The sequence below is a fragment of the Lipotes vexillifer genome, unplaced genomic scaffold (genome assembly GCF_000442215.2).
Source record: "Lipotes vexillifer unplaced genomic scaffold, Lipotes_vexillifer_v1.1 scaffold496, whole genome shotgun sequence".
In the NCBI taxonomy this organism is placed as follows: domain Eukaryota; kingdom Metazoa; phylum Chordata; class Mammalia; order Artiodactyla; family Lipotidae; genus Lipotes; species Lipotes vexillifer.
Window position 1 is genome coordinate 5,026,450 of NW_006786690.1, and position 13,753 is coordinate 5,040,202.

A 13,753-nucleotide genomic window follows, 5' to 3' on the forward strand; every position below is an offset into this window, starting at 1 on the left:
CGCCCCGGCCCGCGCCCGGCGCCGCGCCCCAGCCCGCCCGCGGGGCGCCCACCTGCCGCCCCGACGGGAGGCCCCCAGCGGCCGCAGCCGCTGCCCGGGGCCGGGCGCCCGCGGCGGCACCATGAGTCCCCGCTCGTGCCTGCGTTCGCTGCGCCTCCTGGTCTTCGCCGTCTTCTCGGCCGCCGCGAGCAACTGGCTGTAAGTCGGGCCGGGACCCGGCTGGGCCGGGCGGGGGCCGGGCGGGGCGGGGCGGCGCAGGCCCCAGGGGCAGCGGTCGGTGCCAGGCAGCGCGGGGCAGCGGGCGCGGGGGCGCCCGGCAGGTGTCTCGGCCGCGGGACGCGAGGCTCGTTCGCCCTCTGCACTGCCGCCGACACCGCCCGGGCCTCCCTCCGGACACCCCTCTGCTCGCGTCCCAGCCCAGAGGCTGCAAGGGTGGCGGCGGCTTCCGCACCCCTAGGCGGCCTCGGGAGCCCGAGAGCGCAAGGGGTGCGAGAGCGAGACCGCGGCCGGCGTGGGGTGCCGGGCGCGGGGCGCAGAACGGGCTGGGCTGACAGGTCGCCGAGGAAGCCCATTACGGGGAAGAACCCTGGCTCCTAATAACAGGTTAATCCCCAGAAGTACAGGGGCTAGTTCCCCGCGCCGACCTGCCCCGCGCGGCGCTGCGGGCTGGGCTGGAGGCGTGCAGAGACCTGTTTCTGCTTGGGGGGCGGGAGCCGGGAGAGAAGGAGGGAAGGGACGGGACGCCCGGCATCCGAGAGACCGCAGCCGACGCTGGACGGCCTTGGTTCTCCCTGGGGCAGCAAGAAACTCCGTCCAGACCTTAAAGAGCACAGCAGCCCTCCACCTCCCTCAGTCTCACCTAATGAGGGAGGGGTAGTGACCGCTGACCTGTCTGTTTCTCCTTGACTGGGCCTGGCTCAGGGGACTCCCTGGGAAGATTGGCTCGGGGGGTGGGGGGATTCTAAAGGATGAGCTTCTATGAATGGGTGAACAGGGAAGCAGGAGGACCCTGGACCCCTTCTTCATCTCCCTCAGTGACCATTCCCCCAGTCCCAGGCTTAACCCTGGTCCCAATTCCTTCTGCCCAGAGCTCTGCCCCCATTGGCTGTGGGCAGCCAGTGGGGAGCCAAGCTCCAATATTGATCTGAAAAGCATGAGGTGGGAAGGGGGATCGCCAACAGTGTAGCTGGGGTTGCCATGGAGACAGCAGGAGAGGAAAAAAAATTCTCTCTGCATCAAGACCAAAGAACAAATATCTCCCATGAAATTGCCCCGAGTGTCCAATGGCTGTTGCTATGAGGTCATTGCAGCCTCCAGGGCCCCGCAGGCTGGAAGGAGTGTGTTCGTTGGGGTCAGAGCCACCCAGGGCTTGGGGGACGGAGGTGATGTGGAATTCTCCCAGCTGTTCTGAGAGCAAGAGTGAGCGACTCCAAGGCAAGCTGAAGTGGCTGCGGAGCTTTTGTTTTTCTTGGAGACTGAATTCGATTAACACTTCAGGGGCAGTGGCAAAGTGTACAGAAACCAGGGCACCACCACCTCCCTCCCACTACCCCCAGTAGGCCATCCCCCTGAGAGGGGCCTGGGTCGCAGAGCCGAGGAGGGGAGCTGATTTGGACTTGGGGAAGTCTGGGGTTCCTGGAGCTGACTCTGGAAAGCATGGGTTCAGAGCCGGGGTCTCCAAAGCGAGCGTGAGCAAAAACTGGGTGTGACCAGCCCAGGGCTGAAGGCTGCTCAAAGGCAGAGGAGGAAGCGGCAGTTCAAGGGTCTGACCCGGGCCGTCGGGAAAGAGGGCGACATCCACAGTGCAAAGTCCTTCAAGAGCATCTAGCGTTTTGGCTCATTTTACAGATGAGGAAACTGAGGCCCCAGTAGGGGAAGCTACTTGCTCAAACTCAGAGCTGAGAACTGAACCCAGGTGCTCTGACTCCCAGCCAGTGACACACGCCCTTCCCTGAAGCGGCCCCAAGGTTGAGCCAGTGTGGCCCAGGTGGTGTCACCACCCACCCTCAGCCACATCCCAGCCCGAAATCCCAGCCAGGGAGGCAGCCCCAGCTTTGGGTCACACAAACCATGGGGAATTCCAACAGCTCAGTTCTTGTGCTGCGCCGTGGGGGGGTGGGGTGAGGAGGGGCAGCCTTCTCGAGAGAAAAGAGGTTGGCAAACCTGTTCTCTGCAGCCGTGATGGTTCAGGTTGCCACGAAGCAGGTCTCCGGATGACCCAGCTCACTCCTGCTCCACCCTGGGCTTCGAGCCAAGGGTCTCTCTGCTCAGCCCAAGGCAGGAAGAACAAGGGGCTTCCCAGGACGCTGCCAAACCAGAGAGGCTATGATGGAGAAGAGATCTCTGGGCACATTCCAAGAGAGGGTCCATCCCCAGGCCAGGGACTGGTCCAGCTCTGGGGGCAATAGATGTCACAGCCTGGTCTCCAAGAGGAAGAAAAGATAAAAGCAGATCACGAATGGATGAGACCATGAACATGCTGTTGCTGTCAGAGGAAAGAGTTGAGTGTGAGCTGGAGCAGTCATGGAGGGGACTTGGCCTGGAGGTTGTAGAATCATGACAATAATGACTATAGTAGCTCCCCCTGTACTAGCTAAATCCTGACAACATCTGAATCCCATTTTACATATGAGAAAATTGGGGATCACAGAGGTAATTGCCCCAAGTCACCTAGCTAGTAAATGACAGAGGCATCTGACCCAAAGCTACCTCTAGAAGGAAAAGCTTCTGGCGGGCAGATGTCCATCCAGGCATGGTAGCTGGCACTGTGTCTTTTCAAGTGTGAGCCACGCTGGAGGTCTGGCCCCAAGAGGGTGGCTGGCAGCGCTCTCAGAGGGGCAAGGCCTGGGTGTCCACTCCCCTTGCAATACCTGGAGTCAGGCTTCCGTCCAGGGTTGGCTGGCTGGCCGGTTGCAAGAGCCAGTGCTATCTGTTGTCTCCGAAGGGCGGGTGGCCTGGAGGGGAGGCCAGGTGTCCCGCTGCTTGCAGCTGTTGGGCAGGATGGAGCTTGGAGATGGGAGGGCTGTGCAGCCTGAGGCCTGGGCAAGCCCAGAGAAGCTGGAAGCTGTTGATTAGACTTGTGTCTGGCACCAGGAGTGAGTTGACAGCTTGTGGCAGCTCCCACCGAGGGAGGGATGGAGGGATAAAAACAGTCCATCGGTGGAAGGCCCGGACTCTGCCACAGACCTGGGCTCATAAATGTCTGAATGTTCCCCCCGGCACTGGGGCTATGCTGGAAGTCGGGAGACCAGGGTTCCAGTCCCAGCTTGGTCCCCAGTGCTGGGCGGCCTTGGATGGGCCTCTTTTCCCCTCTGGGCCACAATCCTCAGCAGATTGTTCTGAACCCCAGATGGAAGAACTGGAAGAGTTAGAGAATAGATAAACTAAAGTTTCATCATTGTGGGTTTCCTGAAGAAAGGCAGTGATGCGCTATGCTGGGGCCCCAGCGGAGGCCCAGTAGGCGAGGGCAGGGGGCCTGTGCTACACTCAAAGGTAGTCCAGCAGAGTGGCTAGGACAGATTGTATGCAGTTCCATCCCAGGTCTGCCACTGACAAGAGTAGTGACCTTGGACATGTTACTCAACCTCTCTGAGCCTCGGGTTCCTCATCTGTAAAATGGTACCCATGCTTGGGGGTGATGAGTCCAGAGAGACCCGGTGCATGTGGCATGCTGAGAACAGTGCCAGGCACAGCGATAGAAACTGCAGCCATGGCTGCTGCAGGATGTGGAGGGCAGCTGTCACTGAACTGGGGGAGCTGTGCCCCTGGTTACAGAGATGATGGAGGGAACGGGCCTTCAGGCCGCTGCCCCCAAGCGCCATCTACCCAAAACTGTGTTGTCCAGACCCTGTGATCTTACACAGGTCACACAGGGAGGATCCTAGGCTGCTGCCTCCCTGCTCTTCAGCCAGGGCCCCTGCAAGAGCCTCACCGAGCCAGGGAGACCAGCCGGGCTCCCGGGCAAATCCTGCCAGCCAGAGGAGTTGCTGCTGGGAGTGCCCTTCGATGCCTCTGGGGGAGGCATCTCCCTGCGCACTGGATCTGACTCCCCGCAGGTGTGCACCTCTGTCTCCGGGCCAAGCTCCCACGTGCCTGCTCACGCAGCAGAGGTGTGTAACTGCCCTGCCCGTGAGCAGAGTGAGGCCTGGCACTCTGGGTGCAACTTGCTGGACCAGGTGTGGGCAGAGCCAGCCAAGATGTGCAGTGCCAGCCCCACAGGTAAAGGTGTGGTCTGTCTTCCCCAAGAAGTGTCAGCCTAGTCTCCAGCTATAAAGGATCCCTCGCTCCCTTCTAAATAGCAAACACCCACCCCCTTGGATCACCTCCCATGGCTCTGGGCATTGAATCATAATCATTACACACCCACAGCTCTTTACAGTCTACACCAGGATTTCTCAAATCCACCATTGATATTTGAGGCCTGTCCTGTGCACTGTAGGATGTTTAGCAGCATCCCTGGCCTCTCTACCCGCTAGACACCAGTAGCACCCGCCCAACTAGGTGACCACCAAAAATGTCCCCAGACATTGCCAAATGTCCCCTGGAGGACGAAATCACCCCTGGTTGAGAATTAGTGGCTGACAAAGCATTTTCACAGCCCTTTCCCTATGAGAACCACATAACCTCTCCCCCTCCTCCTTCAGAGGAGGGAGTCTGTATTGTCTTCAGCCCCACTTCAGAGGCCCAGAGGTGCAGTGACTTCCCCAAGGACATTCTGCACGTCAGAAGCAGCACTTGAACTTGACTGGCTCTCACACGTCCAGATCTCATGGTTTTTATCCCCTGCCTATAGAACTGTCTCATATTGTATGTAACTATGGTCTAATAATGTGGCTCCTTCTACAAGGTTAGAAACCTCTGGAGGCCGAGGCTGTGGCATCAACACTGCTCAGCAGCCTCAGTGCCTGGCATATGTCTGGCATGTAGTAGGGGCTCAGTCAACATTTGATAAACAAACAAAGGACAGGCCTGTTCGCTCCAGAGGGTTGTAAGTTGCTGTCACATCGTGCCCCACTTTCAAAGACCTCGAGGGGGAGGGAGGCTCTGCTCTACTGCCTTGAGCCTCAGGTGATGCTAAGATGTGCCAAAGTGGGTGTCAGGACGTGTGGCTGTCACCCGGCAGATGCGCTGCCCTGGCCCGCAGCTCCCGGCCAGGCCACCCGCTCAGAGCCAGGCTAAGCGCTCGCTCCCCTCACCCTCCTCCCAGGGCCCCAGGACCAGGCTCTGCCCGAGGGGTTTGCTCAGGCAGCAGTCACGACCCAGCTGTCTGCTGTGGCTTGACTTTCTTCCCTCAACCCTGGATTAGCAATTGAGCAACTCAGCATCTGACAAGACAGTGCTCCCCAAACCTGTTGAAACTCGCCCAACTCAGGCCCTGTGGGTGCATTTGGAAAGCTGAGCAATTGTACCATGGCTCCTCCTCTTGTTCCTCCCTCTGGGAAGAAGGGCTTGGCCTCAGCCAACTGGGCACGGAGTTGGCCAGGGAGCCGCTGATGGGGGTGGGGGGTGCATCACAGCTGCCCCCACCCCAGTCACCCCCCCGCTCCAAATGAGCCTACAAGAGCTGCTCGGCAAACTCAGCTGGGAAGCAAAGCTGCGACCCCATGGTTGCTGTCCAGATTTCTACAGGAGTTGCCAGGTTTTATCTCTGAGTCCTGAACTGCATCTTCTGTGATTCGGCCAAACCCGGGAGAAGGCACGCTCCCTGCCGTGACCCCCCCCCCCCCCCACCTCCCCCTTGCTCCTGGCAAACTTGAAACCAAACTCTGTTTTAAAAGTTCCCTGGCCAAGTCAGAACCCCCGCAGCAGAGGGGACCTGGTCTGAGAAGAGAGGCTGGGCAGGGAGGGTGGAAGGAGGGAGGGATGTGTCCCGGGAGGGAAGGAACCCCCTGACAGCTCGCAGTTCATGGGGGAACTTTGGAGTGGCCCATTGGAAGCAGCATGAAATTGCTGATGAAACTAGAGGGGCCTCTTCCCTGCTGTGACCCTGGAGGGTGCTTTCAGACCCTGTTTCTCACTCTGTTCACACACAAGTCATATCATCGCAGGGTTGGGCCCCGGGAACTCTTTGCCGAGGACTGGAGACAGCAGGGTATTCCTCTTGAGTCAGTGATGCCCAGCTGTCCTGGCGCCCCAGGCATAGAGGGCGGAATCACAGCCATCAGAGTCAGAGGGGTTCTCAGAAGTGATCAGCTTAGCCCCCTCCCGGGACACAGAGCCTCCAAGCCAGACAGTGAGTGCCCGGTAAGCCCTATTCAGTCATGTCAAGCACTTACTTGTCCAGACCTACGCTCCGTCAGGCACTGTGCTAGGCACTTGGGGTCACAGAGCATATGAGTGGTAGAGCTGGAACTCTACCCCAGGTCTCCTGACTGTCTTCCCAGAACTTTCCCTGCAGCAGGTGAAAGCAGAGCTGCAGCCCATACACCTAGCCAGTCATCTCTGCTGGAGGTGATGAGCAACAAGGGAGGAACCAAGGTTTTCCCATCTGCCCTGTTGGGGTGGGCGTGCAGGCTCAGCCACAGGCTCTCCCAGGACTGGGCCGTTAGAAGGGGTGCACCAAGGCCAAGGAACTCGCTAGAAACCTGAAGCCACCAGAGCATGAGCCTCACTCCAGGAAGCCAGCGCCGGCCCTGGGCAGCTCATGCAGCTTCCCCATCCCTCTGTGGTCCTCATCCCCAGGGCTCCCTCAGCTGAGCTAGGGAGGACAGTTCAATGGTTCGATGGCTCCAAGGGCAAGAAAGGCACCCTGGGGACGAGGGTTGGATGGGTCTTTGCAAGGGAGAAGCTCTCTGCTGGTAAATTAGGGGGGCAAGGCAAGGTGAGGGAGTGCCTTACATTCGACACCCACTCACCCCACAAGCACACCTGCCCCAGAGAGAGAAGAAAAATTCTCACCTCTGGCACAGCTCTGGAACCATCCAAGTTCAGGTCTGAGTGGCTACTACCTGGCCCTGAGTCAGCCACCAGCACCCCTGGGAACAAATACTGTGAGATGGGAAATGGGGGGGGCTCCCAAATAAAAGGTGGGGGACAGGAAAGACATACAGGAAGCTGAAAATAATGGGAGCTGGGATGTCAAGAGACGGAAAATACGGGTGCTGAGGCTTCTGTGGATGGGGAGTAAAGGGAGCTAGGGATCCCAGGAGACAGGTAGAGGGGGAATTAGCACCCTAAGGTACAGGAGTGGGGCCTTGGGCTCCAGAGGAGGCTGTCATTTCCCCCCAGCTGGGGAAATGCACTGGGGACAAAAACAACGTGACCTGGGCATTGAGAACTCTAGAATTATGCTACACCTGGAAGACGGTGGTGTGGATGCAGCACCCGCCACCCCACCACCACTGGGAATGTCTCCGAGGCCAGCCCCTCCTCGCTGGCTGCCCCTCCAGGGGGTTCAGGCCAGTGACAGCAACTCCTTCCATGGCCTGAGTAGCTGCAAAGACCACCGGCCCAGATGCTGTCCAGGCAGCCACATAACCCCTGAGACATTGCCCTCCCCAGCACCCCTCACTCCTGAAAGCAGCCCTGAAAGATGCCTTCACCATAGTTCAGAAGAGACATGGGGCTCTAGAAAGACTCATCAATCGAAGAAGACCACCCTCCTCAAATTATTGTCCACTGATGCCAAACTGTCATGCCCTCCATGCCCTGGGCCATCTCTAGAGCCTGATCAGCCAGCCCAGGCTTAGGAGCCAGTATGACCTGTTTTCAAATCCTGACCACCACTGACACGGTCTTGAACACATGGCTCTCTGAACCCCAGTTTCCTCATCTGTAAAATGGAGGGGATGGGGCTTCCTTGGTGGCGCAGTGGTTAAGAATCCGCCTGCCAATGCAGGGGACACAGGTTTGAGCCCTGGTCTGGGAAGATCCCACCTGCCGCGGAGCAACTAAGCCCGTGTGCCACAACTACTGAGCCTGTGCTCTAGAGCCCGTGAGCCACAACTACTGAAGTCCGCATGCCTGGAGCTCGTGCTCCACAACAAGAGAAGCCACTGCAGTGAGAAGACCGTGTACCACAACAAAGAGTGGCCCCTGCTCACCACAACTAGAGAAGGCCTGTGCACAGCAACGAAGACCCAACACAGCCAAAAATAAATAAGTAAAATAAATAATTTTTTTTTAAAAAAATGGAGGGATTGATACCCACCTGGACAACCCTGCATGGATATATGGATATATATCCATATAAGGCTATAGTAAAGCATGTGGCTGTTGTTTGAAGAGCACAAGTGACAAGGGACATGAGGTCCCTTTCTTCTAGTCATCTAGTCCCATGAACGGTTTCCAAGTCCCCTGGGCACACCTGAGCTAGTCCTAGATCCCCACTGTCCCTGCCCTCCTCACCCCAGTGCCCCCAGCTCCTAATCTCCTAACAGGACCATCTCCTCCCATCCCATCCCTCATACTCCCAGTCCTTGGAGGATCCATCTGATGGGCCAGAATTGCTGGAAACACGTTCTCTAACTCTGCATACTCTGTCCGGGGACTATCAAGAATCTACAGTTGCGGGGACTTCCCTGGTGGTCCAGTGGTTAAGAGTCCTCACTCCCACTGCAGGGGTCACGGGTTTGATCCCTGGTCAGGGAACTAGGATCCCGAATGCTGCGTGGCCAAAAAAAAAAAAAGAAAAGAAAATCGACAGTTGGGATCGAGGCTGAAATGACCCACTGTGCCCCATGGGCGTGTGCCCTGCCCTCCAGAGTGCTCAGCTGAAAAACAGGCTGGGAACCCAGGTGGAAGAGAGCTGATGGAACCAGGCCAAAGACAAATGAGCAGAACTGTCTGGGGTCCAGAAGAGGGTCCAGCCCAATGGACTATGACGAGGCTTTGAGAGGGCAGTGATGATGATGATGATGACAGTGATGATAAACATCTTAATGATGATTACGTAATACTGTTGCCAACAGGGGAAGAGTGCCTACTATGTGACTATTTAATTCACTTAAGCCTCCTGAGATCAGAACTATTCTTCTCCCCATTCTAGAGGTGAAGACACTGAGGCTCAAAGATGTGCCCTCTCTTGCCTCAGTAACACAGAGATGGGACGCTGACCCAGACGGTCCATCTCTCCTGCACAGTGCACCACGCTGCCTGCCACGCGAAGGGATAAGAGGCTCCGGGACCGGGACACTGTAGGGAGGAGGACAGCAGGAGACTAAGACCACGGGTACAGAAACCCTCAAAGGTCTGAGGACAACTGGGGGTGTGGAAGGCTCCTGGGGAACGAGGTGCTCCCCACCTGCCGGGAGCACACGGTCCCGGGTGGGTCTGGGTCGCTCTTGCCCTCACCGTCCACGCCTCCCCAGGCCACGCCTCCCCAGGCGGCTCTCGGCTCATCAGGGGCTCATTTCCTTCCGGCTCCTCCTCCTGCCGCTTGGCCTCCTTCCTCTCTGGTGTCGCCGGCAGGCACGACCGCTCCTGAGGAGGCTCTAAATGTGGCCCGGCCGGGTGGGGAAGCCAGAGGGAGGGGGTAGAGAGGCCTGGGCTGGCGTCCCAGCCCCCACCTGGAGACCATGGGGCCAGGACCCACGACGCTGATCTGCTTGGCCTCCCAAACGCTCCAGCTATTTCCCGTCCCTGTCCTCTTGACGCGCAGAGCGAGAGCTGGGCAGGAGTCGCGAAGAGGTGCGGATTTTCCTCTAGGAATTTGTATATTTTTTTTAAAAAGCAAAGCAAACCTGGAAAAGCTTGGGACAAGCCCAGCTAATTTTAGTTTCTAATGAAAACAGCAGGTGGCCGAGAGGATCTGATCTCCCTGGCAGGGCCAGGGCCCTCCAGCCTCGCAGGCTGCAGGCACGGGCCAGGCGTGGGGAGGGCCTCCTGGGAGGAGCCTGAAGGACCGGAGCCCCCGCTGGAGAAGACGGGCACGAGCTGCCAGGCGGCCCGGGGTTGCGGGGCGGGTAACCTGATCGATGGCACGGCTGTGGCTGGAGTCCTGCGTGGCCGGGGCAGCGGGTAGCAAATGGCTAAGTCTGTGCTCAGCAGTGGCAGGAAGAAGCCTAAATTGGGGCGATGCGACCAGAATGATTGGGATGGCCGAGGCCCTCCACAGGCCGGCCCAGCCCAACGCAGTCAGCGCCCCCGGCCGCACACTCCCAGGCTCTTGGTCTCCTCCAGGAATGGCTTGTGCAGTTGACATTTGAGCCGGCCCGGCTCCAGGTCAGTAAGTGGCATGCGTGTCTCTGGAGGAAAGGTTGAGCCACCTGAGGGTGCAGAGAGGGGATTCCTGAGGCCCCTGGAACCAGCTGGGCCTTGCCCCTAAGGGTCTCCAAGTCCTCAGCAGACCAAAAAGCCACAGAGCCTCCACTCTCTCCCCTCACCGCCCCGCCCCCAACCCTGAGCACTCTGCCAGGAGGGGAGCAGAGGGGACCTAGTCAGGACAGAGTCATCCATTTATGCTGCAAGCATGTATTGAGCACCTTCTAGGTGCCACACCCTGTGCTAGGCATCAGGGGGCCACAGACTGGACGTGACACCGAGCGTGGTGTTAGCCCCCTGCAGCTGTCAAACAAGGCAGATCCACAGCCAGGGTACAGGGGAAAGAGAGGTCCCAGTTTGAGCTGGGTTTGCATTCCAGCTTTGCCACTCACTAGCTGTGTGACTTTGGGGAGTCACTCCACCTCTCTGGGCCTCAGTTTGCTCATCTGTAAAATGAGGCCAGGCACCCTAACCAGATACCAGAACGAGCAAGCAGTGTGGGCAAGGGTGTGTGATGCCTGGGGTCCTAACTCTCCCCACTCCATTCCCAGTTCCATTTCCAGTTCTGATACCCAGCCCTTCCCAGGCAAGACCCTGGGATCTGAGAGAACCAGGGTGAGTTGGGGCCATGCTTCCTGTGGCATGGAAGGGGACAGCTGTGGAGCCAGATGAAGGCAGGGGCTGGGGGTGGTGGGCATTGGTGCCAACCTTGGGGGCAGGGACACTCCTCAGTGGAAGAGGGTTCTCAGCCTCTTCCTGGAAGCTGTCCCAGTGACTCACACCCATGGAGGCCAGCAGCTCACCCCTAAATCCCTATTACTGTTATTTCAGCCCGTGTCCCTCGTTGAGTCCTGAGCTTACGGAAGGCGGGGGTGGGTGGCCCCTCCGGTCCATCTCACGCCTCTTCAATGGCAGGGGCTCCGTCTTTCCGCCTGGCATGGGGCCAGGGGGACTTTGAGGCTTGAACCCACCCCCCGTCCCCGCAGACTCTGACACAGACCCATTCATTTATGGTACCATGAGGAGACAGGCTCCGAGTGGGGCGGGGACTTGCCCAAGGTCCCACAGTGGGTTGGTGGCTCAGCCAGGCCTCCCCAGCTTGTTCCTCCTGCCCAGAGAACCCCTGCCTTGAACACAGAAGCCAGGGCTCCAGCACAGCCCCACCTGGCCCCTTGGCAGGACACAGAGAGAGCAGAGGCTGAGATGGGGACAGGTCAGCTCTGTGCCCCCATGTCACAGAGGGAATAGGGGGCCCCACCTTCTCCTAGAGACCAACCCTGGCATCTGAGCAGGAAAGGATCCAGCTTTAGGCCCAGTTGCTAGTCCCCTCACCTGTGGCTTCCCAAACGTGTACCTGGCCCACAGCCAGTAGCCAGGCTCTTGGTGCCCCCTGCAGGCCAAGAGCGCCAGGTGGGACTAGCTCCGTAGCTGGCAGAGGCAGGGGATGCACCTAGGTAGGGCAGAGGAGCCGTCAGCCCCCTCCCCTTGCAGATACACCCTCCCCAGACCCCCAGCCACCTTCCCACCCTTGTCTCCCTTCTGAGAAGCTCAGGCTTCTGCCCAGGCCTCTTCGGGACACTACCAGCCTCTGTGCATCCTTTGGGCAGGACCTGGGAGAGAAGGCTGTGAGGCTTCCGGGAGGCAAGGAATTCAGGAAAAGTGAGGGGAGGTGGGACTGCCTCAGCCCGAGACCACCCACCTCCCACCAGCCCGAGCTGCCAGGGAAGGGCGAGATCCGCACAGCTACGGTGCACCCAAGATGTGCTGGCCGAGAGCCAGATGCACCAGCCACGTCAAATCACGTTAATTTCTCACAGCAGCCTGTGGGATTGCCAGATCAAGAAAGCCAGACGCAGAGAGGCCCCGCAGCTTTGAGGAGGAGAGAGGGTCCCAGAATCAGATTCCTTGGGACTTAGAAAGAAACATCCCCAGTGGTTACTCACAGACTTCCCCTAAAGTGCCCTCCAGGCCATTGCCAGCCTGGCTTCACAGCTGCTGCTGGGAACGTGTGAAAAGCCCAGATGCCCACCGAGCCCTGCCTGGAGTGGGGCCCAGACACCTGCACTTTCGGCAAACCCCACAAATGTTTCGATGCGCAGCCAGATATGAGAACCATCACTCTGGTCCAGCCCACGTGCCTGACAAATAGAATCCAGCTGCTGACTGTACACCCCCGGGGGTGGAGAGCTCAGCAACCCTCAGGCGGCCCACCAACTGCACCTTGGCCCGCATCCTTAGGTCAAACGAACCCAGCTCCCAGCAGCCTCTGCCCACGGGTGACGTTCAAGTCCTTGAGCCACATAAAAGAATATTGTCTCTACCAAAGGTTCTGAAGTCGGGCAAAACCAGGTTCAAGTCCTGGCTCTGCGTTTACTAGCTGTCTGACCTTGCACACAAAGCAAAGTACTAAACTTGTCTGTGCCTCAGTTTCCTCCTCTATAAATGGGGGTTCATTGGCTTTTGCTGGGAGGATTAAATGCAATCACGTAAGTAAAGTCTTAGGCTTTACTGATTAAGGGCCATACAAGTTAGCTATTCTTATTGTCATTGTCTTAAAAATCTCCCATATCTTACTAGGCTTTCTGTGTGCTTTCTGTCTGGGTACCATCCATTTATTCATTCCTTCACTAAGCAAACAGATGTCGAGCGAGTTCCTGCCCCATTGCCTGAGGCCCCACGTAAGACCATCTTTCACATACAGGATCCCTTTAGCGCCTGACTACAGTTCCCTGACTTGGCCATAATCGGTGGTCTCCCCCTCACATTACAGGTGGAAAAACTGAGTCCCAGAGGGCAGTGGCCTTTGTCCTGCTTCGGACAAGAAACCTGTGCAGCTTCCCTGGTAAAGATGCACTGGCATCTTCACCTCTACCACCCAGAGAGCCATTGCCCCCACATCAAGCAGGCCTGGGCTGCTGGGCTGGTTCACTGTGGTCCCTGGGGCAGTGGGACACTTGCTCTGCTTTTGTTCAGAGCCCCTGATCTGTGGGGCTGAGGCTGAGGGTAGAGCCAGGGTCTGAGTCTCCTGCTGGTAGGTGGTGGGAAGGCCCCTTTCCTTCTCTTAGCTTACCCGTAAAGTAAGGAGTCTGGACCAGACCACCTGTCAGGGAACATTCCTTAAGGCTGTGATTCCGTGCACCCTGCTGCTCCTCCAAGAATCTGGAAGGCAGCTCCAGGCAGCCCTGGAGGTGGCAGGTGCATCTCCCACTGAAGAGCGGGGAAAGGGAGGCAGGGGAGGGAGAGGAGGCCTTCCAGAGTCACCACTCAGCTCTCCTTCCACCATTAGGCTGCTACTTGTGTGCCTACTATGTGCACTGGGCCCTGGCCAGGGATGCTGGGATGGGGTGAGGGGACAGGTTGAGGGGCAGTGGTTGGAGCACAAGCCTCAGGGTCATCCAGACCCGGGCTCCAATCCAGGTCTGCCCCTACAAGTTGGGTGACCTTGATGGTCATCTCACTGCTCTGAAACATGCCTGGCACTTCGTAGGTGTTCTGTTAATGCACACCCTTCCCTCGAAAGAAAAACCAGTTTCTTCCTCACAGGGTCTTTCCC

General features: G+C 58.3%; 1 protein-coding gene across 2 annotated transcripts in view; it reads left to right on the forward strand.

Annotated features, from left to right (window-relative positions):
- WNT4 (Wnt family member 4) overlaps nucleotides 1–13,753 on the forward strand; it is a 27,207-nt gene that overhangs the window by 660 nt on the left and 12,794 nt on the right. Inside the window, exon 1 of one of the 2 annotated variants that reach the window (XM_007459205.1) lies at nucleotides 8–198. The exons of the other annotated variant lie outside the window; for it this stretch is intronic. Within the exon in view, the coding sequence (XP_007459267.1) occupies nucleotides 122–198 (77 nt within the window). The 5' untranslated portion in view covers nucleotides 8–121. Of the gene's footprint in view, nucleotides 1–7; nucleotides 199–13,753 lie in introns of those variants that run through there. 2 annotated transcript variants of the gene reach the window in all.